Source organism: Drosophila obscura, unplaced genomic scaffold, assembly GCF_018151105.1.
Source record: "Drosophila obscura isolate BZ-5 IFL unplaced genomic scaffold, ASM1815110v1 contig_186, whole genome shotgun sequence".
NCBI classification, from domain to species: domain Eukaryota; kingdom Metazoa; phylum Arthropoda; class Insecta; order Diptera; family Drosophilidae; genus Drosophila; species Drosophila obscura.
Genome location: NW_024542774.1, coordinates 11,302,792 through 11,324,766, shown reverse-complemented (window position 1 = coordinate 11,324,766; position 21,975 = coordinate 11,302,792). Strand labels below are relative to the sequence as shown.

The window sequence follows — 21,975 nt, the reverse complement described above, 5'->3', positions numbered from 1 at the left end:
GCGCAACAAACAAGCATGTCCGTGGCCCTCTATACGTGCCTGCTGTTTCTGGGCCTGGGCATCAGCATATTCATCAAGGTGGGTTGAAGGAGTATTCTATATGTATGTATTGCATGTACTTCTCTTGCAGCTTGTATTGATGGCCACCAGGAGGGTGCAAGGCAGAGGTAAGATTTATTTTGGCCGAGAAAAATATTTAAGTTTTATGGTTTTCCGATTGTTTGACACTAATTATAGCATGGGGTGATTAGATAGGGATATAAGTGCGATCGAGGGGGGGCCGATTGGGGGCTTAGTCAGTTGTCATGAAGCAGTTGTTGTGCGCGGACTGGGACTGCTACCTGAAGTTGGTCGGGCATAGGAATAGGAATAGGAATAGGAATAGCAATGGGTGCGGAATACAGCTCCGTCTCCGTTGTGATCTTAGTCATCATTATGATCGTAGTCGTGAGTACTCGTTTCGGAGCCACCCGTGTAGTGCCCCCTATAGGATTTCCAATTGCAGTTCCTTGTCAATGCCTACAACAAGATAAAGCGAACTGGCCGCGAGGAGAGCGCCGAGCCGAGCGAGAGTCGAGCCGGGAGGACAGCTGCTGCAAGAGCTCCAAGAGCTCCAAGAGGTCCAAGAGGTACTGGTAAGCGGCCTACATTTAGAATGGAATTTAAAATGTTATGAAAGTTGATTGTGGCTATCTGATCTGATTGCTTTATATGGCCCGCACACGAGAACTTGGCTATAATTAGAGATCTGATTTGCTTATCTGCTCACCCCGAATTACGAAAGTTTCGCGAAAGCCAGGGGACGATGATGATGCAAGTCAGAGACTTTTTATCTGGCTGTTTATCGGAGACAAGCTGGATGGGTCAGGTGTGGGATGTGGGATGTGTGGGATGTGTGGTGTGTGCCTGCCTGTTCTAGACTCATTTGCATTGCCCCATTGCTCAGGTTCAGGCTGCTTGTTCTTTGCTGAAATGTCTTTCGTGGAGTATTACTATTTCATATCCTTCCTACTCATATTCCTCATTCTGCTGCGGGTAAGTGGATCCAGCCACGGCGACATTTTTTCCCTTTTCCCTTTTAACAACTGAATTTCTCTCAAGGCGTACGTTTGTCCCACGCACAAATGGATGTGTCTGTGCTGCCTCGCCTATGGCCGGCAAACGGGTGAGTCAATCCTGCCCCCTGCCACCCCGCCCTTTCTCACACAAGCAACCCGTCGCTAGTTTGTCTAAATTTGTGTGTGAATGAAAAATTGAAGGCCTGTCTGCGAAATTCTCCAGTCTTATACCAATGTACACGGAGTTCTGGTTCTGTGGCATTTTATTTTCGATCGTCTTTTGGCTTGTCGGACGGGTAAGAGTGTCCGCTGGTTGGCTTAGCTCTCTCTCTCTCTCTCTATCCCATCCCTGCATGCCCCAAAGGAGTGCTACCTGTTCATCAAACTGAAAGTCGAGGAATGGAATATTCAGGTCTACGAGCGCATCCTGCGCGAGGAGATGATGCTGCGGCTGGCCATCGAGGGTAAGCGAGAAAGTTCATCCATCGCCAAAAGCTTGCTGGCCTAGCCGCGAAAAGCTCTCCCTCCCGATAAGATAGTGCCCAGCATTGCCCCCCCCGGGGGATAAACATCAATATCAGCTTGCTGGAGTGCTCGTATAGGCATAAAGATTTTGTCACCACTTGTTTTGGCATTCTGCGCCGTATTTAGAGTCCGTTCAGTTGCCCTCGATTCAGACTCCGTTCGGTTCAGTTCCGTTTTCTGCTCGCCAAAATGCAACTGATGGACGTGTTCTACATCTGCCTCTTGTTCCTCCTTGTGACCATTGTGAGTTCAGCACCCAATCTGCTGCTAGAGCTGCTGCTGCCCCCCATTTGTGCCTAACCAATCTGTTTGCTCCCCGACAGCTGTGCTACAAAAGCAAGGTGAACAGCCAGAACTCCATGCTGGGGGACTACGATGCTCGCAGCGGTGAAGGTGAAGGTGAAGGTGCGTACCAGTGCGAATAAGGAAATCGAAAGAAAAGGGGCACATATCAGTGATAAAGGCTGTGATGGCTGGGACTGGGGCTGGGGCTGGGGCTGGCGCTGGCATTCTTCGAGTGCGAAAATATCTATTCACATAACATTAATCACAGGCTTGTCCCTGCCGTCCGATAAGGTTAGTTTTGCTTTGGGCTTTGGCTGTTTTTTTTCGTGTGATTAGGAGGCAGTTACTGTTTACACCTGTGCCTCTACGGCAAGGCTTCTGGCGCGCGTCTCGTAGGTGCAGCTGTAGCTGTAATGGTACTTTACGTTAGCGTATTCCTGGGCTGGTTCCTCATAGTCGTCATTGTGGCCGTGCTCGTGCGCGTAAGTTTGCTCTCCCGAATGCCCCCAAACCCCCAGGTGATATTCATCGTTGCAGGTGTGTTGTCTTTGCGCCCGCCACAAGAGTCGCTTGACTCAGCAGCAGCAGCAGGGTAGAACACGTTACCGTAGTCCTGGACTTGGTACTGGTACGGGTACGGGTACGGGTCCAACACGTGTGCTGCAGAGCTATCGAATCGATCCGCCAGGAGCCAATACGGACACAGGTGAGGACTAAGCCCGGGCGTGGGTGATTCATCATTCAGCGTATCGGCAATCGTTAAGTCAGCTGAGTCCCCTTCCCTCAGATAAGGTTATCTTTCGTTGCTTATCGATTGAAACGATTCTTTGGCTCGAGGGAGTAGCCCCACCAAAGCAGAAGTTTCGTTCCACTCTGTCCAGATGGCACGCGAGGTGGTCTCAGTCTTCGCTCGTCCCTCCCTGAGCCAGAGTCTGAGCACCTGCGATCCGATATTGTAATGTAATTATTCATCCACTGCGATTTTTCTGTAACATGTCCGACCAACTCCATTTGTTCGACCTCGGAGTTTTGCTGGTCATCTTCCTTCTGATTGTCTACATGCCGTTGCGAGTAAGTTTGAGCGCCTCTGCCGCCAGAAGTGAGTGATGGAGTATCCCGAATTTGTTCTAGCAATATGTGGCCCGGAAATGCCGCAAGCCGAGCCCCACCCCAGTCAGTACTCCCATGAGCAGGTTCAGTGCATCATACCCATCGTCGTCGCTCAGCTGGACAGGTGAGCATTGAGCATAGAGCATAGAGAGGTGCATATTCTGTTGTGGCATTGAATTAAATTTCCCATATCCCAAATGGGAAGTGAAGTCCGATCCACTGTTCCTTTGTCTGGCTTGATATTCGTTTTACTACGCTGGCTCTGAATTAATTAGCGATTGTGTTGAGAGCTTCCGCACTCCCCACCACCACCCACAACCCCCCATCAGCAGGCGTTATCCGGCGGGGCATAGTTACATATCTGCCAGATATACACTCGTGTCCATGTCTGTGGCTGTGTACTCGTATAAATTACGCATTTCGTCACATGAAATGGCAATAGAATGGCAGAACACAAACACAAAGCAGACAGTGGGACTATCTTATCAGACACATGGCGATACGCGGCGCGGGCTGCTTATCACACGGCCCTTGACGCACCTGCAATCCCTGCTGGCAGCGCTCCCCGCCAGTCGCTGATAAGTCTTGGCCAGAGGCGGCTCGAGTGCCGCCACAATGGAGGATGAACAGTTGCCCGAAGGCCTCTCTAATCGAATATCACTCACAGAGGCGGAGCCCACCCGATCCCAATCCATCCGCGCGCGAATATCGTTGCCACAATGCCGGCCATTGCGCCCTACCTAGTTTTCTTCTTCCTCGCCTTCATCTCCTGTGCCGTGACCTTCTGTTGCCTACGCTTCTGCATGTGGGCCTGCTACGAGGCTTGGAGGACCGGACCGGAGCCGGGCCGACGTAGAGCCCGTGCTCGGGCTGAAAGGCAACGACTCGGTAGGTTGACTTGACTTAGTCCCTCGACCTGCTAGACCTCCCCATTGAAAAGAGTTGCACGGGGGAAGGAAAGGTGATTGTGTTGTGTTGTGTTGTGTTGTGATAGCCCCACCGGTTGGGGCAATTGACTTGGCCAATCAACCGACACTTGATTCAGTACCCGCTTCCTTGGCCCCGATAAGATTAGTTCAACGCTCGCTCAGAAGAGTGCTCAGTGTTGGCTGGTTACTCAAGTGCTTCGATTGTGTGAAATGGATCTGATCATCGTCTATGTGGGAGCCTTCTTCGTGCTGTTCCTTGTGATGCCCATAGTCTACTTCTTGCTGCAGGTATTACCCGCTTCCGGTTCAGCTGGATCTTCCGCCTCTGATCGTCTCGTCTGATACACACATATATTCCCTCAAAGTTTCTGCTCTGGTTCATTCTAAACAAATGCTGTGGCCCCAATCCTCCCCAGCGATCTCAGGAGCAGCATCGCCGCCGCCGTCGTCCTCGGCGTCGCGTTGTCAACATTGGTATGTATTTGTGGACTGGACTCGATTGCTGTCCATAAACCAATAAAACCCTCAAGTGTTAATTGATAAGCCGCCCCAGTCCAATCCCCGAATACTTGAGTTCTCTTGCTGCTGAATCTGCTGCCTTGCAGACATTGCGAATCGGGATGTGGGTTAGTCTCTCGGTGAGTTTGTTTCAAAATGGAAGCGTTTTTCGGTCTCCTGGCCATCGGTTTTGTGGCCTATGCCGTGCTGCAGGTGACAGACACTCCTCCTACTCCCTTGATTCCCTTGATTCCCTCGATAACTGATCCATTGTTCTGACTTCAAGTGCGCAGTCATATATATCGCCAAGAGGTGTTGTCCCGCACCGAGCAGCAGCTCCGACCAAATCGATGGACTGGCCATGTCCTCTGCGCCATGTAAGTTGCTTTCGTGCAGACATTTATATGTTTATGGCCATCGCGGGGTTATATATGATGGGAGTTTTATCATATCCGACGTGCGGGCTGTACGCAACACAACTCAACATGGCGTACTATCTAATCGGGCGATTATCAATGGCCGTGCCAAACTGTAAACTAGAAAACCCTACGGGCCGTTCAAGTAGAAGCCATTGCTTGTTGGGGATGTAGTCCGGCTTTGGTCAGTAGGCAACAACTGCGCAGCGGCATCGAACTGCACTGCAATCCCAATCCCAGTCCCAGTCCCAGTCCCATCACGAGCATGTACGCGCCCATCATGGATTGGGGCTCATCTGACTTTGGCATCCATGTGGCCATCTACCTAGCTCTCATTGTATTCTTCTTCTGCCTGCTACCGATCGCCTGCTACTATGTGCGCATCGAGAATCGAACGCTGGCCAAGATCTGCTCACCGCGACGACGACGAAGGCAACAGCAGCAGCAGCAACAGCAGCGACTGAGGAATCAGCGATATGACATTGGAAATGGTAACGTGTGCCAAATGTGGGGCTGTGTGGGGGTTTATCTAATCGCTGTTTTGGTGGTTTGGGTAGTTGGCGCTGGAGCGGTGGTGTGGGGCGATTATTTTGGCAATAGAACTTCAGCCGCAGCCGCAAAATGACTTTGACGTCTAATTTGATTGTGGCGTTCGGTTTTGTGTTCGCCATATTCGTAATAAGCCAGCTGATATACGTAATTATCCAGTGGAGGGAGAGCCAAGTGACAATGGGCCCAGCACATAATTGATTTATTTTGTTTTGATAGTTGGCAAAGCGCATGCACGACTCCGTGGCACAGAACCAACGACTGCGCCAGCCTGGTACACTCTCGCTCTCGATCGTGTGAACAGATTAATAATGTGTTTCTAATTGGTATTGCCTCATCTCTTTCAGACCGCCAGGGCAATGCGTTGAACGGTTCGGAGGAGCGGCCGCACAACCGGTTTGGCGATATATTCTTCATCGAGCCAAGCAGCGAGGAGTCTGCGCGCATTCGCAGCCAGCTGGAGAAGGACGACAAGGAGCTGCCCAGCTATGACGAGGTGATGCGCATGTGCAATCTGACAACGCCAACGGCAGCCGCCGCGGCGCCACACTCGCCCTCGGCTGACCCCAGCCCCATTGGTATCGCGGCTTTGCCAGCTCCGCCATATTCGGAGTCAGATCCGCATGCCGATGCTGCGGCGGCACCCACAGTCATTACGATGGAGCCGGGACCGTCGACATCGCGTGCCGCACAGAGCCCAACAACAATAACCACCACCCTCGGCCGCAGTGCCCCTCTGACCCTGCCGAACACGGCATCCAATACGGAAGTTTGATTGGCGACACTTCCTGAGCCACTCTGGGCCACACAGATATTGCAATTTGTGTGTGCTTTTCATTTCAGAAATGAACATGTGTGATTTTATTAGGTACATTCTAAGTACATATTTAGGCGCTAGAGTTTAAGTTTGGCTTATTGTAAATATGTATTTAAACAATCTAGGCTGAAATAAATTTTTTAAGAGAAAAATAGATTAAACACTTGAAGTCACATTGAATTTGCGCCCAAAGCATCTATCGATAGCATCTATCGACCTATCGCTCCAGCAGTGTAATTTCGTATGACACTACAATTTAGACTAGCTAAATTGGAGCTGAAAATAGTTACAAAATGTGTAGTGTCATACGACCTTAACCATATCAACACATGTCATATCAGCAATGTGACCGTGCCAAAAAGCTTAACGTGTGACCATATTTTACATCAGAAAAATACACAAAAATTCGGCTTAAATTGAACTTTGTTTATCATTATTAGTTGGCACTTTGTGCATTGCATCGAAATGGGTTCTGTTAAGGTAACTATTGGCAGAGAAGACATGCGCTCATTTAAAGTGTAGATTGAATTTGCAGTTCAGATGAAAAAGCAGGGGGACGAAGCCTACGCATGCACACTGCGAAAGGCTCTGGACGGTTTGGGTGAAGTGGATGTCGACATTCAAGAGGGACGCGTGATCATTCAGACTGAGAGTCCATGGTCAGAGGTGCACGATAAGATCGAGGCCACTGGACGCAAGGCTGTGCTATCGGGCTTTGGCGGCGGCCAGTCGGCAGTTGCCCTGATCAACACAACCGGCAGTGTTGTGGACCGAACGCCTGTCCAAGGCGTTGTGCGGTTCACGGCCATCAGTCCAAAGGAGCCCGGTGTTCTGGTGGATGTCGTGGTGGACGGCTTGGAGCCGGGATTGCACGGCTTTCACATCCACGAAAGTGGCGATGTTTCCTCTGGGTGCGCCTCCGTTGGCGACCACTACAATCCGCGTCAGTCGCGTCACGGCAGCCCAGAGGCGTCGGCCAAAGAACGTCACGCTGGCGACTTGGGCAATCTACGCGCTGATGAGAGTGGCCGGGCCAAAATCCGGTTCGTTGATGCTGTGCTGGAGGTGGCGGAGATAATCGGAAGGGCCGTTGTTATAACAGCTGGTGCCGATGATCTGGGACTTGGTGAAAACGACCAAAGTCTGATTGATGGCAACTCGGGCGAAAGGTGTGCATGCATATGATTGAATTGTATATTTTGTATATTTTATGTGCTGCTTATTTCACTTCAGAATCGCCTGCGGGATAATTGCTCGTTCGGCGGGAATAATGGAGAACTTTAAAAGGATCTGTGCCTGTGATGGCGTTACGCTGTGGGACGAACGCAACAAGCCGCTGGCTGGAAAGGAGCGCTCGCAGAAGCTCTAAATGTTTCACTGTCACATCTGACCCTGTAAATAAATTATAATTATATATGTTTAAATATTCAAATAGTGTAAACAAGTAACTTTTCATGTCGAAACTATTGCTGATCTTTGATTTTGAATGCTTTTAAAGTTTTATTTAAAATATTTCTTGCCGGTTTTGCTTGATCTCTTGTGATTTTATTGTTAAAATTATTCATATTATCTTCAATTTTTATTATCTGTTTTGCTCTGCCAATAACTACAGGGGGGTTGTGTCTGTGTGTGTGTGTGTGTGTGTGTATTTTCTGCTCTGTTCTGTTGGCAGGTGTACAACCGAAGAACATACAAAGACATTATTACAGATAATAATTATAATGATAATAATGATAATAACCGTTATGCCTAATGCATTTGACATTAATAATAGATATATGTATAATTAATTTGATTCCTCCGTTCAAACTACAGCGCATGCCCCAGTCCCTGCACCTTGCCTTATCCTGAGCAAGCAGAGAGCGGGGCATGCAGAAGATTCGTTTTGTTTTGTTTTTTTTTTTATGTAAATTATCCGTACAAAATATGTAAAGTGTATATATGTATGTTTGCTGCTTATTTACTGCGCTTGCCAGCCGTATTTACACATCTGTTGGCCTTTTGTACTCTACGTGCTTTCTTCGACTCCTCCGGCTCCTCGAGAGCCTCAACAGCAGGAGCCATGGTCATCAGCGGCGGCGATGAGCATTGTTTCATGGACACTGGACTGACAATAACGCCGCTTCGCTGATGAGTTCCATAAAAGAGTTTCGGCGAATATCCCCCTGCCCTTACAGTTCCGCCACTGTCGGCGCCGCCACCACTCGGAGACGCCAGCTCTAGGGTTGAGGCTGCGTCGGGTGCCTTAGAAGTGGACGCAATTATGTTGGACTGTGCCTCTGAAGGATGCTTGCGCTTCAAGTTCTTCGAGCTGACGGCCGAGTTGACAGCCAATAGCTTTGCTGTGGTGGACTCGTCCGGAGAGGCAAATTCCTTAAGTTCGCCAACGCTGACATCGCTCTCAGTGTCTGCATCATCGTTGATGATGATTATGTGCTCCGGATCGACGCCCTGATTGACGAGTGCCTGGAAATCTTCTGGCGGCACCACAGGTGCCACCTTCTGATTGCACGAGCTGCACACAGCAGGAATGGCAGGACTCTTGGAGCGCCAGAACTGCAGCTCCGTCTTGCACTTGTTGAGCTCCTTCAAAGACCAAAAGCGGTTAAAATGGCTTAACACATGCCTGCCATGTGACAGGCCAGGCCCCACTCACCTGCAGCAAAGTGGACAACTTGCGTGCCATTTCCTCGTTCTTTTTGTCGTTCTCGTCCAACCGACTAGTGTACTCCAGCGTTTGTTTCTGGTGCTCGGACAACAGGTTCTGTTGCTCAGCAAACAGTTTGCTCTGCTCGGCGGCCTTGCGCTTGCAGGTGCGTAGGTCGGTGCGCAGCACCGACAGCTGATTGTTGTACATTTTCATGCCCTGTTTGATTTTGCGTATGCCCTTGCGGAGCACCATGTGGTTCTGTGGGGGGGAATTGCTGTCGCTGTCCGCGAGATCCGAAGCTATGGCGAGAGTGGCTGCAGAAGAGAAAGCAGGGGAGGGTGGGTATTAGCTTTAGCACTACACTGCCGGGGCGGTTCACCTACGTCGCTTTGTTGTGGTGGGCAAGGTGTAGAAATTCTTATTGAAATACGCCAGCCCAGGCAGCGTGGGCTCAATGCGATCCTTGAAGTACTCCATGGCCATGGTCGAGAGATCAAAGAGTTCGTCGGTCACCCGATAAGGTCGCTGCAACTTGGGCGTAATACTGATATATTTCAGAATCGCATTCACCTCGTCCAGTATCTAAAAATGAGTAAATTGAATATGAATGCTGATCATCGCGTACATCGCGGGCATTGCACTTACGGCGCCTGGAAAGAAACAGCAATGGCCTCGCTCGATATGCTTGCCCATGGACATGTGCAGCAGCGACAGCCGCATGTAGCATGTCTCGATGATGTCGCACTCGCAGGCCAGTGGGTGACTGCGACGGGCCGACTCCCGACGCGGCATGTTCGCCTTGATCGAGTGGAAACGGTTGTATGTGGTCTTGATCTGCCTGGCGAAGGCTCCGTTCAGGATGGCCATGCTAATGTCATTGAAGCGATGCGATACCTTGAAATATGCAAATTCGCATCAGATTTCAAACCAAAGAACTTACAAATTGTTTATTGATTCGCGTTTTGGTTGCATATTTGGGCTGCTGCTGGCTGCTGGCCCGCATCCACAAATGCAGTGGAGCTGGTGCTGCTGCCTCCTGCTATTAAATTATATCAGGTTACATTTTCCTTCGCTACCTAAAAACCCAAAACACACACACACATACACCCACACCCACACAGTCGTACATATGCTGCAAGATAGTCGAGGGTAAGGCATAAAACAGCAGAACAAAAGGTTCTCTTTCAGACACCGAACTGAGATCACCCTTAAATCCTTGGACTAAATATTCGATACACCCGACAGCACATCACAGTTGGCCGATTCCAAAAATGTGCATTGTAAATGTCGTGACAAAGTTATAATTGCCTCCTGCAATGGGAACAGGACGCCAGCCAGGCCAACAGAAGGAGGAACGCATCGGCAACTGATGACGACTCGTGTCAGCGACTTTGAGTGGCAAAAATAATAGCAGCAGCAGCAACAGCAGCAACAGCAGCAGCACATACTCGTACTCGTACAAGTGCATGCCAGGTAGTTGGATAACTCTCTGCGCCCGTCCCACGCTTGCACTTGGAAATTGCTTTTTATTGATTTAATAGCGAAAAGGGCCAACGCGAGAGAGCTAGAGGCAATGGGAAACGAGTGACAGCGTAAAGACTTACCATTCTCAGATTTGAAACGTTTTTGTAATCCAGAAAGCCGACTATCTTCTCCACCAGCTCCGTGGGCAAATCGAGAATGTTGAGAATGGGAGCTGGCAGGCCACTGGACAAGGAGCTTGTGGCGGCACCATTTGATCCGACCCGGTCGGAGCGTTGCATCTGCATGGTGTAGTTATGGCGAGTTACCACACTGGCCGAGTAGGCCTGTAGGGTGGCTGGCGAGGACTGCGGCTGGCTGTTGTAGGTCGCAGTGCGCCTCAAGACGGAGGTACGTGTAGCCGCCTCCCTCTGGGCAGGGAGAGAGGCGTTGCTGCTGGACGCTTGTTCAGATACCGATCCGTTTCCAGTCGCGGGTCCGGCACTGCCACACATTTGGCGGGTGGAAACCATGTTCTAAAAGTCGATATTAAATGGATCAAAGGGGTGGACAGAATTATCTTTCAGCTCCTCCTGCGTACGGCTGAAACATTACAACACAACACAAGAATTAGAGGTCGAGCGTTACATGTGCGTCATTTGTTAATATTGTAGGAGATAGTTTGATATTTTTAAGTTGCCGTAGCGTATATCTACGTACGTTTTCAAGACATTTTCTACGCACTTGAGAGTTTGGTTTTCGTACCCGTTTTATTAACTGGAATTATTGTATGTGCATCGTTTTTCCTACGTCTGACGGTGGACCACACTGTCTAGTTCACATTCAAATAATTTTAATTATTATCTCTGAACGGTGACATCCAGTTTTCCTTAGATTTTTCCAGCACAATTAAATAAACTACATACACAATCCGTGGCAAAAAATGGTCGAATCTCGAGGAAACATCGATCGTAACATCGGTGTCATCGATGTTTTTGGCGCCGATGAAAAGACCACACTAAAAGAAGTGGTCCACTAGTCTTGACTAGACTGGATGGTTGGTGAGAATATATATAAAACCTTATGGAAACAGCAGGCAGTGCGAGCGAGAGAAATATTATTTTTATTGTAACTGTTAGCAGTGCAGTAAATTCATTGCTCGTTGCTAGCCAATACAATTTGAATAGACTAGACTGAACTTGCTGACCTTTCAAGAGTTACCAGACCGGGCAGAAATTGTTGTTGCAGCCCTGATCTGAATTTTACCATCACTAAATGTAACAATCGAATCGTACAATCTGAACATGCAGCCAAAGTAGTGAAAAAAACTGTTTAACAAACACTTAAATGGTGTATTTTTAAAGAGTTCAAGCCTCAAAATTAAATGGTAAATCCACTCAAATCATTGTTTGACCCAGTACACAGAGATGTAGCCAGACTGAAACTCGGGAGTGAAAGCCAAAGAACAAAACTTTCTGGTTGGCATCGACAGTGTGTTGTGTGCTTGTGTGCGTGTCTGTGTTGACAAAAATACAACAAAATCAAATGGCAGCGAAAACAGGAAGTGTGTACGAGAGAAGAGATAAAACATAAAGAGCAGAGCACTCACTTGCAATGAATTGATAACTATATTTGGCCTAATAAGCATCATCTATCGGTGATGTCACGGTCAGAAGTTATCCACTCTCTCTTTCAATGCTGTTTTGGCTCTCCATCTCGGGGGTCAGTGGGGGCGTTTTTAATTCGCAGTTTTGTTTTTGTTGGAATGCTGCGTGTTTGGATGCTGCGGATGCCTTAAACATTTTGAATATCACGTCATTTTTGGCCACGCTCTGTGGCAAGCAGCGTGAACACAAATCGTTCAGTGAAATCGATTCCACTGCATTTATGTGTATGTCTGTACTCATATGTATAGATTGTACATTAACTTCGCCGCGAGAGTTTGCTTGTGTGCGAGGGTATGACTGTTTGCATACATCATGTATTATATATCCGCGAGTATATGTATACGAAAGTTTTTACTTTCATATGTTAATGCTTTTGTCTTTTATCAAAGTTTCGCGCTATCGCTAAGCCAGCGAAGAAGCAGCAGCCACTCCCCATACTCGCCCAAGTCAACTGAGAGTACTAATTCTATAATTGTGGCCTCCTCCTGCGCCACCGCCACCGCCTCGTCCACCTTCTCCTCTCAGCCTGTCCACGATGACGGATGGTGAACAGCGGGAGGCCTTGGTTAGGCGTGCCGAGGACGAGCGCGAGGAGATTGTCAAGCGCTACGAGCTGGGCCTCGATCCCACCAACATTGTGGATCCGTGGGAGAATCCCACATTCGAAATCTATCACATAACTGACAAGTGAGTTCTTGAGTCTGTAATCTCTATCCCTTAATCTAATGTCCGCTGATATCTGATGTCTTATCGCCTTCATTGCAGATATGGCTTTATGCACGACTCCCGCCTGCCCACCACGCGCAACTCTCAGGAAATGCAGCTAACCAAGATTGAGCTCGAGCGTGATAAAAAGTGGATGAAGATGCTCGCCAAGTGGCCGCCACCTCAGGACAAGCTGCACACACGTGTGTACAAGGGAATCCCCAAGGCCGTTCGCTGGCCAGCCTGGAAGAAGCTGCTCAATGTCGACCAGTCGATGGCCAACAATGTCGGCGTTTATCCCCGTATGCTCCAGCTGGCCAAGAAATACTCCACGGAGACGCGCCAGATCGACGCCGATGTGAATCGCCAGTTCAGAGACAATCTTGCCTATCGGGAGCGCTACAGCATCAAGCAGTGCTCGCTGTTCAATGTGCTCAATGCTTATAGTATCTACAACTCGGAGCTGGGCTACTGCCAGGGGATGGCTTGCGTGGCTGGGGTGCTGCTGCTATTTATGCAGGAGGAGGAGGCCTTCTGGGCCCTAAATACACTGATGACCGACCAAAAATATGGCATGCACGGACTGTTCATTGAGGGATTCCCCAAGCTGACGCGCTTCATCGACCACCACGATCGCATTTTGTCCAAGATCATGCGCAAGCTACACAAGCATTTCACCAAACACAATGTAGACGCCCTGCTCTATGCCATCAAGTGGTTCTTCGTGGTCTTCGTAGAGCGGGTAAGGGCATGGGCATTGGCTCGTTGGCTCAGTTGAAAATATGAATATCTCATTGATTCTGTTGCAGGTCCCATTCAGTCTGAGTCTACGCGTGTGGGACATATTTCTGTTGGATGGTGATCGAGTTATTCTGGCCATGGCCATCACCATTCTATATCTGCACAAGGATGAGCTGCTCCGCATGAAGGATATGGACGCCATCATTGAGTATCTGCAAGTGAAGCTCCACAAGAACTTTGGCTACTCTGACGACGACGCCATACATGCCCTCGAACGTGTGATGAAGAAGCTGAAGGACTTGAAGCTTGATGCGCCGCCACCAGCCAAATCGAACGAGTTTCCCTCGCGCACCTTGGGCGATTTCGTCGAGGCGGATTTGGAAAAGAAAATCGGACGTAGACGCAACGATTACTCAGACACGGAGAAGCAAGTCATAACAGATGTGATATCAAGGTTGTAAATGCATATTTAACAAACAATCAACAATGTTTCAGGTCTCAGTATTTGTATTATCCTTGCAGACAAGAACAGAATGCAATTGATGTGCAATCGACGGTGTCCTATGAGACTTCGGAGTGCGCTACGGGTGAGTGTCGCGTGGTCTGACAATATCCCCCACACTTTTGTACATACTCTAACTAATACTAACGCTTGCTTCCCCACAATCCACTAACAAACCCAAGTAACTCGGCAATAAGCATTCAGTTACTCTTGGTTTTTTTTATTATTAATATTGTGTGGTGCAAGACTTGTACATTATTTACCGAACAGAAAGAAATATAAGCAGTTCCCCCAAAACGAATTTGAGTTGGTGTCGCACTATTGTATGTAATTGTATATACACAAATCTGTATCCGTATGTCCCCCCCCCCCCCAGCCCCTTCCAAAAGAAAAGAAAGTTATTTTCAGTTGAATTACGTTATGGTATATTGTATTTCCTTTATTTGTTCGTAGCGATGTCTAGATTTTCATTTGATTATACATATATTTAGAACGATAATCTAAACAGTAGTCCTCTTTCAGGGTGAACTCGAGCTCCGTTTAAGTTTACTTTTTAATTCAACATTTGCACGCTGGGTGGGCGGGGAACGTGGCGTTGTGTGTGTGTGTGTGTGTGTGGATGGTCAATGGGATTATCGTCGGAATTAAATTAAATGGAAGTTAGCTAATCTTAGTGGTTTTGTATGGAATACCAAGGACGGGCAGGACGGAACCCCCTAGCAGTAATGGATCTAATTCAAACGGGCACTAATTATAACTGTATATGTATATATATATATATAGATCAATGCTGTATAAAAATTACCATTTAAGGGCTGCCCTCTGGCCAGCCATAACCAAACAATCAAACAATCCAACACAATCCAGTTCACGCTTATTATGTACGCCCCCTAAAGTTCATGTCACATAATCGGATGATCCATCTTGTAACCATTGTCTAACATTGTCCGCTACGTGTACATATGTATGTCTGCATCGATCACATGCCACCGCTTCGCTTCTGCGTGTGCGTTTGGGTTTGCGTTTGCGTTTTGTGTCCGCCCCCCGCCTGGTGTGATGGAGCCGCCCCCAATCTGAAAACAAATCCAGAAATGAACTTAACCCGCAATCGCTTCTGTAATTTTGTTCCTAGGTGATGCATACTCAATGAAAACCTATCAGAGTATCACTAGCTTAGCCACCTCGCCGGCAAATAGCAGCTACTCGCTGTACAGCAGCGGATACGTGGTGACCACTATTGAGAATGCCCACGACCACAAGCACGACCCCAGTCGCAGCCAGAGTATCCACAATCTCACCTATCTCAACTCTCAGCCGCCGCAGCATGCCCTTCCCAATGGGTTGCAGCACATGCGGCACAGCTTCAGCAGCGATAGCGACAGTCGCAATCGCCTCGATCTGGATCAGGCACTGGAGGCGCTCCAGAGACAACAGTTGTACATGCACGTGAAGCCACAACCAGCACTAGCAGCTGGCCCCCGGGAGCTGGAGCGGGGTCTTTATATCGTGCAGAATGGAGACAGGCATATGGATCAACAGCAGCCAAATGGTGTCCATGTTAATGTCAATGCCAATGCCAATGCCACTGATGCTGATGATAATGATGATGCGTTGAGCGTGGAGAACACGCGCCTTTAGTTTTTAGTTGATTTCTAATATTTAATCTTTCTTTTTTTAGTTAATGTCTTCCTTTATGGTTTGTAAAACGCATTTGCCAACTGCAATTCCAATCCCCCATTGCCCACAATGAAAATTTTCACATACTTAGCTTTAATTTTTGTATTTTCACCGCGTTGCAACGGGAAAACTGAATTGTTAATCATTTTCTAGCGTTAATCAATGTTTGTATTTAGTTTTTTTCTACTTTTATGTGTTGCCTCCTCCTCCACACTCTTTGATATTAAATACCTACTTACATATGTATTCCAAACTGATAACTCCTAAGATTCCAACGATTCCAACGTGTGAAACTACGTACAACGATTAATATTTATTGATATCTATCCGCCTAACGACCTTTCCAAACTACTTTGCACCTACTTTCCCATGCATTTACTCATACATTTATTGCATACATATATTATTATCGCTTTACGAAAGAAACTCAAATTTAGTTTACCTTAAAGCCAAATTGAAATGGTAGTTGTAATTTGATTAGCCAATAATTATACCAATATGATTATATATACAACATACGAGTACGAGTATACCGAATCCCTTTACGTACCGTACCGTACCACACAAATAAATATAATTTTATACTGAAAATGAACTCACCTGCCAGCATGATTAATGAATATTGATTATACCTACCCGAATATACATAAATAGGGCTACCTACACATTTATTTCCGATTCGATATTTGTAATGCAAGAACGTGTTTCAGATTCAGAGATCTACTGTATGAATCCGATTTTTGCACCACCTCACAAACACCACCACCACTTCGTACAACCACAACAACACTAACACCGCTAACAACAAAAACTTCACATTTACACCTCAATCACATCCTCAACTCAACTCAACGAAAACTAAATGAAATTTTCAAAAACCAAACTTCTTTCCAACGCATTGGCCACACAACGAACTGGGATTGGGTTCTGTTCGATAATTGACAAAACAAACAAAAACTAAATGCCATTTTATTAGTTACGCTTACCGTTCCCGAGGACTCGCACTCAATACGAAGTTCGCTTGCAGGTACTTCAGTTGCCTCGCACGGCTCGTCGGAGACCATGTCACTGGAGGACAACAAGTGAGTAACGAGTAACGCAACCAGTAGCCCCAACTAACCTGGCTCTCTTGCAGTATTCACCTGAAAACCGCCAATATGCTTCAGAGCACGCCACAGCGAGAGATTCTCTTGGGCACCTGACGTCAACTGCCGCCGGCATCTTGCTCGACGCTGGCAGCTGCAGAAAATCATACCACAACAGCATTAGGGAGCACTGCCACCGCCACATCCTCTCCACGAGCAACCCCAACACCACCGCCTGTACCGCCCCGATCGCCGCTGGCTCTTGGATGATTGTTAAGGCAGCAGACGACAACGAACCCAACTGGAATAACCTAGGGCTGCCTGTTCGTTGCCGTCTGCTGCCTATGTCTTGCCTTGAGTCTTCTATTCTTACCACAGCCACAACAACGCAGAGCAACAGCAGTAGCGGTGGCAGGCAGGACTATCAACTATATCCAAGAGTAGCGAACCTAATTTATGATAATCATCAACCATACCATCTGTATATAAGACAAGTCGTTTAAGTTGGAGAACAAAGAGCCGAGCGCTTGTAAAGAAGCTTTGGGCAGACTCAGTTGAACGAGTTTCTGGCACAGCGGAGCCAAATGAACATTGCAGAAGTTACCATGTTTGAAATTTGATTAAGCAATTGAGAATTAAATGCAAAATGCAACATGCTAAAGGAACAATATTTAAGCAAGAGCAAATCGTATCTAATACACACATACAAAGCGGTTAGAAATCCATTAGATTGCATATTGAACTACGAATAAACAAATATTATAAATTGTTGTAAATTGTACTTGTATATACGTACCGAAGAGAATACAAAGCAACGTTAAAAAGTTACGTCCAAGAAATGTAAGCTGGAGTGGGAGGGAGCCAGAGCCAGAGCCGAACACAACCAAATATTAATCGAATGAAATCGAATCATTATGATAGATATAATATTATATGTATGTAGTTATACGACGCAGCAACAAATTGACGAATGAAATGCAAGTGCAAGTTCATTCTTTATAATCATTTTCGGGATGAGCATTTACACGAATCATAGACTATGAATCATTAAATTAAGTTGCCCAACAAGGGAATCATTTATTTATTTAAGTAATGGATTATGTTCAAGAGCGTTTTATAAATAAAACTAAACTGAATTTGCAACGTTCCCACCCTTATCTCACGACTGCGAGTCCACCTTGCCGCCCTTCTCGATAACCTTTCCCAGATCCTTCAGCGATACCTCGCCTGTGCCGCGTGCCAATGGCTGCGGCTGGTTGGGTCCTGGCTTCCAGCCGACAAAGTAAATGATTTGGAAGGTGGCCGGAACACCGCTTTCATTGGGCTTGGCATAGAGCTCCTGGTAGATGGCACTGGCCGCCAGCATTGTCTCACGACTAAGGTGTGCGGGCCTGTTGAAGGCCGCGTTATTCTCTGCCATTCCCTTGAGATCCCACATCAGCTCAAACATGCTGGGATAGCCAATAACTAGTTCGTCGGTGTCTATGGTCAGCATGGTGAAGCCGGCGCGGTTTAGCAGAGATCCGATGTCTCGAATTTGGGTAAACGGCGAAATGTGCGGCGAGATTCCACCCTTGCGCTCCAGCTCGGCCAACTGCAGCGAGGAGCGCAGTTCGTACAACGTATCCCCGCCAAACATGGAGGCTATGAAGACGCCGTCTGGCTTTAAGCTGCGCTTAATCTTGGCAAAACAGCCCGGCAGGTCATTTACCCAATGCAGACTCAGGCTGGAGATGACCAGATCCAGGGAATTCTCCTCAAACTGTGAATACAAATCGTTGCACGTGACCGTTGGAAAGAAATTCAGATTCTTTTTTACCCACATCCAAGTTCTCCTCATCACTGACTATTTTCTTCATTTTGAGACCTGGCGTGCCCTGCGCCTGCTCAAGCATGGTGGCACTAGTGTCTGTGAGCGTCAGATGCTCCACACTCTCTGCCAGAATGTGCTTGGAGAGGTAACCTCGACTGCACCCGATGTCAGCTGCCGTCTTGAACTCGCGCTTGATGTCAAACACGCGATCCGCCAGTCGGAAGCCCACCTCCTCCTTCAGATAGTCATATACTCCCACATTCTCACTGTGGGTCCAAAAATTGATTAGAAATCCACTTTAGAACCCAAGACAGGAACGGAACGGAACACTTACCTCAGGGCGGCTCGTTCCTTTTGCAGCCGCTTGGCGTTGCGGTCAAAGATACTTTGATGCGTGGGCTGTGTGAGTGAGGAGAGGGCCCGCAGATCACAGGTGACCTTTAAGGTTGATAGCTTTGTTATGTTCCTTAGCATATTCCGTTAAACGCGAATGCGGTAACCACCAACAATTCAATCTGCCGCACCGGCAGGGCAGAGAGAAAGAGAAAAAAACAAAAATACAGCTCAGCTGTTTCATTGATGAAGTTACTACCCAACACTGTCCGCCTGTGATAGATTTTGGCGCCAAAAGCCGTAGTTCAGCGCGAGTCTGTGTTTATTTTATTTTTATTGAACATTGAACAAAATGAGCTTCTCTCGGAGTGCCCTGCGCTATGCGCACACCAATGGATACACTGGACTCCTGTACACGCCGAAGGGCGAGTTCATCATTACCTGCGGCACCGATGGCGACATTCGCCACTGGACGTGCATCAGCGACGATGACCCACGCTCCACCTGCCTGGGTGAGTTTGTCATGTGCATCGCCCACTCGGGCAGCCGTCTCCTGGCCTCCACGGATCGCAACACCATACATGCCTACACCTTTCCCGACATGGACAGCGATGGCATCCTGATGCGTTTCACCGCCCCAGCAACGTGTCTTAAGGTGTATGGCGAGTACACGGCTGCAGGCAGCGAGGATGCAACAATTAAGGTGTTACGGGGCGACAAAGCCGGAAATGAAACCGTCCTGGAGGGTCATTCGGGACCCATACTCGCCCTGGACATGTTTATTGAGAGGAAATTACTGGCCTCAATCAGCGGCGACGGCCAGCTCAAGGTGTGGAACTTTGAGACGGCAACAGAGCTGAAGAGCATTACTGGATTGCCACGGGTGAACAGTTTCGAGAGTGCTACCCAATACGGCACGCCCAGCTTCGAGCCCCAGAGCGGGGAACTGCTGGCCTATGCAGCGGACAACGAAATTGTGGTGCTCAACACGGCCAACTGGGAGGTCGCCTACAAGCTGCGCGACGACAAAGTCTCCAGCAACTACAGCTGCTGCCAGTTCTCTCCAAACGGGGAGCGTCTGGCCGCTGGAAGCACCAAGGGCGAAGTGAGCGTCTTTGACATAAAGAAGCGCAAGGCCATCTCTGTGGAGTCGCCCCCAAATGATTGCAATTCCATCACTTGCTTGGCCTGGAGCCAAGCGGACGAGGAGGAAGTGGCCTTTTGTGATGCCACTGGCCAGCTGGGAACCGTATTCATGAGCGACGATACAGAAGCCGATTTGCAGGAGGAACTGGAATCAGAGGACGTCCGAGCGGATCTGCTCAGCAAATTTAAGTTCGTGCGAGCAGGAAATCCAGAAGCGACTGAAGATGATGGTGACGGTGTTAGTCTGGAGCAGTTGAAGCGCGACGTCATGAACTACGCGGATCCCATTGATGATGAGCTCTCCAACCAGTCCCTGGCCAGCGGCAGCAGAGTGGCCCCTGCTCCAGCTGCTCCCCAAATGAAACTTTTCAAACAGCAGTCTGCCTTCCAGCCCAGCGCCACGCCCAGCGATCTCGAGCACCGCTACTTGGCCTGGAACGATGTCGGCATAGTCACAGGCCATGTGGAGCCGTCTGGCGAGAGCTCCATAGATGTGGAGTTCCATGATGCGAGCATTCACCATTCCCTGCACATAAGCAACTACAACCAGCACAATCTGGCCAGCGTGAGTAGTGGAGCGCTTGCCCTGGCCTCCAACGAGTCCAGCAAGCTGGTGGTGATTGCCCTGGCCGCCGCGGGAAACAAAGAGTGGTCGCTCAGCTTGCCGGACTGCGAGTCCGTGGATGCGTTGGTGGCCACCAGCCACCTGGTCGCAGTGGCCACCAGTGCCAGTTTCCTTCGCATCTTCAGCGTTATGGGTACCCAGCGCGAGGTGCTGAGCATACCAGGCCCCGTGGTGGCCATTGCCGGACACGAGCACAGCCTGATGTTGGTCTACCACAGCTCTGCTCCAAGCCAGACCCAGCAGCATCTCTCGGCCATGCTGGTGAATATCAATGGACTGAGTCTTCGTCTGGAACATCTGCCCGTGCCCCTCACTCCTGGCAGGCAGATAGCCTGGCTCGGCTACACTGACACCGGGTCGCCTAGCATGGCAGACAACATGGGTCTGCTGCAGCTGTACAGGAAGAGCAGCAATGCCTGGTTCCCCATTTGCGACACCATGAAGCAGAGCTCCAGCGTGTCCAACAACTACTTTGTAGTTGCCGTCTCCGAGCGGCGGCAAATTGTGCAGGCAGTCCTCTGTCGCGGCACATCCTATCCGATGACCAATCCCCGCCCCATGCTGCAGGAACTGCGCATGCAGATCCCACTGTGCGATATCGAGGTGGAGAAGTCGGAGCTGGAGGATGCCCTGCTCCGGTCCAGTCTGATGCAGGTGGAGGGTGCCGAGAAGATGCAGAAGGAGACCGCCATCAAGCTGTTTGCTCTGGCGTGCAGCAGCGAATGCGAGACACGAGCCCGCGAGCTTATCGTGTCGATTGCCTCCACTGAGCTCCTGCAGCTGGCTGTCAAATATGCCACCAAACGAGGACGCATTCATCTCTCTGATCGACTGTGTGAACTGCTGCCCCAGCTGGAGGCTATCCAGGAGGCGCGCAAGCAGCAAACGCTTCTGGGCGCCAGTGGGATAGCAGCCACCATTGTCCTGCCCATGACTCCTACGGCGGGATCCCAGGGTCAGGGACCCAAGCCCAAGGCCATCGAGTTGAGCTCCTCGAAGCGCGGGGCCCTGAAGCGTTTCACCAATTCGCCAAATATGTTCAAGGCAGCTGCTCGACCCTCTACACCCGAGACAACCACCCCACTGGATACGCAGGAGAACATATTCGGAGACGCCGACGCCGAGTCCGAGGTAGCGACCGGTAAATCATCGGAGCAGCGTACCCCTCTCAACTCTGTTAATCCCTTTGCCATGAAACGCAAACTGGTCGACACAGGCGTTATATTTGGTTCCGAGAAGTTGAAGCTCGCCAAAAAATAAACTTCTAAATTATAAGCCTATTAAATTTAAATAACTATAATAAATAAATCGTTTAAATATGTGTGACCATATTGGTGATCCACAATACCAAATGATACCAATAGATGGTTTCAGCGGCTGGTC

The 21,975-nt window shown here is 48.8% G+C and overlaps 6 protein-coding genes across 25 annotated transcripts; 4 read left to right on the top strand and 2 right to left on the bottom strand.

Moving 5' to 3' along the window:
- On the top strand, positions 1–6,341 carry LOC111074927. 15 transcript variants are annotated; one of them, XM_022367932.2, is made up of 3 exons: positions 1–78; positions 131–167; positions 5,718–6,341. In XM_022367932.2, the coding sequence occupies exons 1-3, from the start codon at positions 16–18 to the stop codon at positions 6,143–6,145; spliced, it is 528 nt and encodes a 175-aa protein (XP_022223624.2). In that variant the 5' UTR covers positions 1–15; the 3' UTR covers positions 6,146–6,341. The 15 variants fall into 15 exon arrangements, with proteins under 15 accessions (XP_022223624.2, XP_022223614.2, XP_022223619.2 ...); XM_022367922.2 differs by lacking the exons at positions 1–78; positions 131–167 and adding exons at positions 343–447; positions 506–635; XM_022367927.2 differs by lacking the exons at positions 1–78; positions 131–167 and adding exons at positions 346–447; positions 530–635.
- A 191-nt stretch (positions 6,342–6,532) lies between these two features.
- Positions 6,533–7,674, top strand: LOC111074924 (copper chaperone for superoxide dismutase). The gene is made up of 3 exons (XM_022367917.2): positions 6,533–6,667; positions 6,710–7,356; positions 7,421–7,674. The coding sequence occupies exons 1-3, from the start codon at positions 6,653–6,655 to the stop codon at positions 7,554–7,556; spliced, it is 798 nt and encodes a 265-aa protein (XP_022223609.2). The 5' UTR covers positions 6,533–6,652; the 3' UTR covers positions 7,557–7,674.
- A 299-nt stretch (positions 7,675–7,973) lies between these two features.
- On the bottom strand, positions 7,974–11,251 carry LOC111074921. Of its 4 annotated transcripts, none has more exons than XM_022367910.2 (6): positions 11,019–11,251; positions 10,442–10,901; positions 9,483–9,731; positions 9,221–9,419; positions 8,844–9,151; positions 7,974–8,773 (listed from the first exon to the last, which is right to left on the bottom strand). In XM_022367910.2, the coding sequence occupies exons 2-6, from the start codon at positions 10,829–10,831 to the stop codon at positions 8,144–8,146; spliced, it is 1,776 nt and encodes a 591-aa protein (XP_022223602.2). In that variant the 5' UTR covers positions 10,832–10,901; positions 11,019–11,251; the 3' UTR covers positions 7,974–8,143. The 4 variants fall into 4 exon arrangements, with proteins under 4 accessions (XP_022223602.2, XP_022223604.2, XP_022223603.2 ...); XM_022367912.2 differs by having other exon boundaries at positions 11,043–11,251; XM_022367911.2 differs by having other exon boundaries at positions 11,064–11,251.
- A 178-nt stretch (positions 11,252–11,429) lies between these two features.
- Positions 11,430–17,521, top strand: LOC111074920 (USP6 N-terminal-like protein). Of its 3 annotated transcripts, none has more exons than XM_022367909.2 (7): positions 11,436–11,685; positions 12,355–12,652; positions 12,731–13,412; positions 13,480–13,865; positions 13,934–13,998; positions 16,618–16,672; positions 16,726–17,521. In XM_022367909.2, the coding sequence occupies exons 2-7, from the start codon at positions 12,501–12,503 to the stop codon at positions 16,790–16,792; spliced, it is 1,407 nt and encodes a 468-aa protein (XP_022223601.1). In that variant the 5' UTR covers positions 11,436–11,685; positions 12,355–12,500; the 3' UTR covers positions 16,793–17,521. The 3 variants fall into 3 exon arrangements, with proteins under 3 accessions (XP_022223598.2, XP_022223601.1, XP_022223600.1); XM_022367908.2 differs by having other exon boundaries at positions 11,437–11,685; positions 16,567–16,672; XM_022367906.2 differs by lacking the exons at positions 16,618–16,672; positions 16,726–17,521 and adding an exon at positions 15,046–16,551 and having other exon boundaries at positions 11,430–11,685.
- Positions 17,522–17,736: 215 nt separating this feature from the next.
- On the bottom strand, positions 17,737–19,034 carry LOC111074923 (arginine-hydroxylase NDUFAF5, mitochondrial). Its single transcript, XM_022367915.2, has 3 exons — positions 18,823–19,034; positions 18,499–18,754; positions 17,737–18,437 (listed from the first exon to the last, which is right to left on the bottom strand). Exons 1-3 carry the CDS (start codon positions 18,960–18,962, stop codon positions 17,835–17,837), a joined length of 999 nt encoding a protein of 332 aa, XP_022223607.1. The 5' UTR covers positions 18,963–19,034; the 3' UTR covers positions 17,737–17,834.
- A 59-nt stretch (positions 19,035–19,093) lies between these two features.
- LOC111074919 (WD repeat and HMG-box DNA-binding protein 1) lies at positions 19,094–21,922 on the top strand. The gene has a single exon (XM_022367905.2). It carries the CDS (start codon positions 19,174–19,176, stop codon positions 21,850–21,852), a length of 2,679 nt encoding a protein of 892 aa, XP_022223597.2. The 5' UTR covers positions 19,094–19,173; the 3' UTR covers positions 21,853–21,922.
- Positions 21,923–21,975: the final 53 nt, after the last annotated feature.

What these genes read in the sequence shown, in the direction of transcription:
- LOC111074919 (XM_022367905.2), top strand. Translation starts at nt 19,174, where the DNA reads ATGAGCTTCTCTCGGAGTGCCCTGCGCTATGCGCACACCAATGGATAC.
- LOC111074923 (XM_022367915.2), bottom strand. Translation starts at nt 18,962, where the DNA reads ATGCTAAGGAACATAACAAAGCTATCAACCTTAAAGGTCACCTGTGAT. An exon ending in AAGGAACGAGCCGCCCTGAG is followed by an intron (nt 18,755 to 18,822) that starts GTAAGTGTTCCG and finishes TTGGACCCACAG; the next exon opens with TGAGAATGTGGGAGTATATG. An exon ending in GTGATGAGGAGAACTTGGAT is followed by an intron (nt 18,438 to 18,498) that starts GTGGGTAAAAAA and finishes TTGTATTCACAG; the next exon opens with TTTGAGGAGAATTCCCTGGA.
- LOC111074920 (XM_022367906.2), top strand. Translation starts at nt 12,501, where the DNA reads ATGACGGATGGTGAACAGCGGGAGGCCTTGGTTAGGCGTGCCGAGGAC. An exon ending in ATAACAGATGTGATATCAAG is followed by an intron (nt 13,866 to 13,933) that starts GTTGTAAATGCA and finishes TTATCCTTGCAG; the next exon opens with ACAAGAACAGAATGCAATTG. An exon ending in GACTTCGGAGTGCGCTACGG is followed by an intron (nt 13,999 to 15,045) that starts GTGAGTGTCGCG and finishes TTTTGTTCCTAG; the next exon opens with GTGATGCATACTCAATGAAA.
- LOC111074927 (XM_022367919.2), top strand. Translation starts at nt 2,282, where the DNA reads ATGGTACTTTACGTTAGCGTATTCCTGGGCTGGTTCCTCATAGTCGTC. An exon ending in TTGTGGCCGTGCTCGTGCGC is followed by an intron (nt 2,351 to 2,405) that starts GTAAGTTTGCTC and finishes TCATCGTTGCAG; the next exon opens with GTGTGTTGTCTTTGCGCCCG. An exon ending in AGGAGCCAATACGGACACAG is followed by an intron (nt 2,575 to 5,717) that starts GTGAGGACTAAG and finishes CATCTCTTTCAG; the next exon opens with ACCGCCAGGGCAATGCGTTG.
- LOC111074924 (XM_022367917.2), top strand. An exon ending in GATGGCAACTCGGGCGAAAG is followed by an intron (nt 7,357 to 7,420) that starts GTGTGCATGCAT and finishes ATTTCACTTCAG; the next exon opens with AATCGCCTGCGGGATAATTG.
- LOC111074921 (XM_022367910.2), bottom strand. Translation starts at nt 10,831, where the DNA reads ATGGTTTCCACCCGCCAAATGTGTGGCAGTGCCGGACCCGCGACTGGA. An exon ending in GCTGTTTCTTTCCAGGCGCC is followed by an intron (nt 9,420 to 9,482) that starts GTAAGTGCAATG and finishes ACTCATTTTTAG; the next exon opens with ATACTGGACGAGGTGAATGC. An exon ending in GCCCACCACAACAAAGCGAC is followed by an intron (nt 9,152 to 9,220) that starts GTAGGTGAACCG and finishes TCTCTTCTGCAG; the next exon opens with CCACTCTCGCCATAGCTTCG.